Source organism: Tupaia chinensis, unplaced genomic scaffold, assembly GCF_000334495.1.
Source record: "Tupaia chinensis unplaced genomic scaffold, TupChi_1.0 Scaffold138665_1, whole genome shotgun sequence".
In the NCBI taxonomy this organism is placed as follows: domain Eukaryota; kingdom Metazoa; phylum Chordata; class Mammalia; order Scandentia; family Tupaiidae; genus Tupaia; species Tupaia belangeri.
In genome coordinates this window covers 72,840-73,296 of record NW_006198557.1, presented here as the reverse complement: position 1 = coordinate 73,296, position 457 = coordinate 72,840, and the positions used below count along the sequence as shown (strand labels likewise).

At 60.2% G+C, this 457-nt stretch overlaps 1 protein-coding gene across 3 annotated transcripts in view; it reads right to left on the bottom strand.

Annotated features, from left to right (window-relative positions):
* Positions 1-457, bottom strand: part of ELAVL3 (ELAV like RNA binding protein 3) — a 12,311-nt gene that overhangs the window by 3,634 nt on the left and 8,220 nt on the right. For 2 of the 3 annotated variants that reach the window (XM_006161503.1, XM_027765543.1), the window contains exon 6: positions 385-423. The exons of the other annotated variant lie outside the window; for it this stretch is intronic. In XM_006161503.1, the coding sequence (XP_006161565.1) occupies positions 385-423 (39 nt within the window). The remainder of the gene's footprint in view (positions 1-384; positions 424-457) is intronic. 3 annotated transcript variants of the gene reach the window in all.

Sequence of the window (457 nt, the reverse complement as noted above, 5' to 3'; positions counted from 1 at the left end):
AACCCCCCTGTCAGGCGGGTCGGGTCCAGGTCCACCCTCTGCCTTGTACCACCCCTAAAGACACCAGCCAGGGTTTGTTGAGTGAATTAATGAAACAGCAGCAATGGCTCCACCCCTGGGCCAGCCTATGGCATAGTAGCTAGGGCAGCTGGATCCCCCAAGGCGGACAGTGTGTGGTTCGAGTCCCTGATCCAGCAGCTTGAGAAACACAAGGTGTGTGGACGCTTGTGCCCAAGAGAAGAACAGAGGAGATGGGAGTGCGGGCACAGCTGTCCTCCATGGGGGACAAATCCAACCTTGGCTGAGTCAAGGGAGGGGATGCAGCTGGAGAGGGATGGCGAAGGGGCGGGGATAGCCGGGACAGCGGGGCGGGGGCACTGTTACCTCTTGACTCCGTAGGCCATGTTGAGCAGATTGTCCAGCCTGTGGAGGCAGAAGGAGTGGGCAGAGGTGGCCC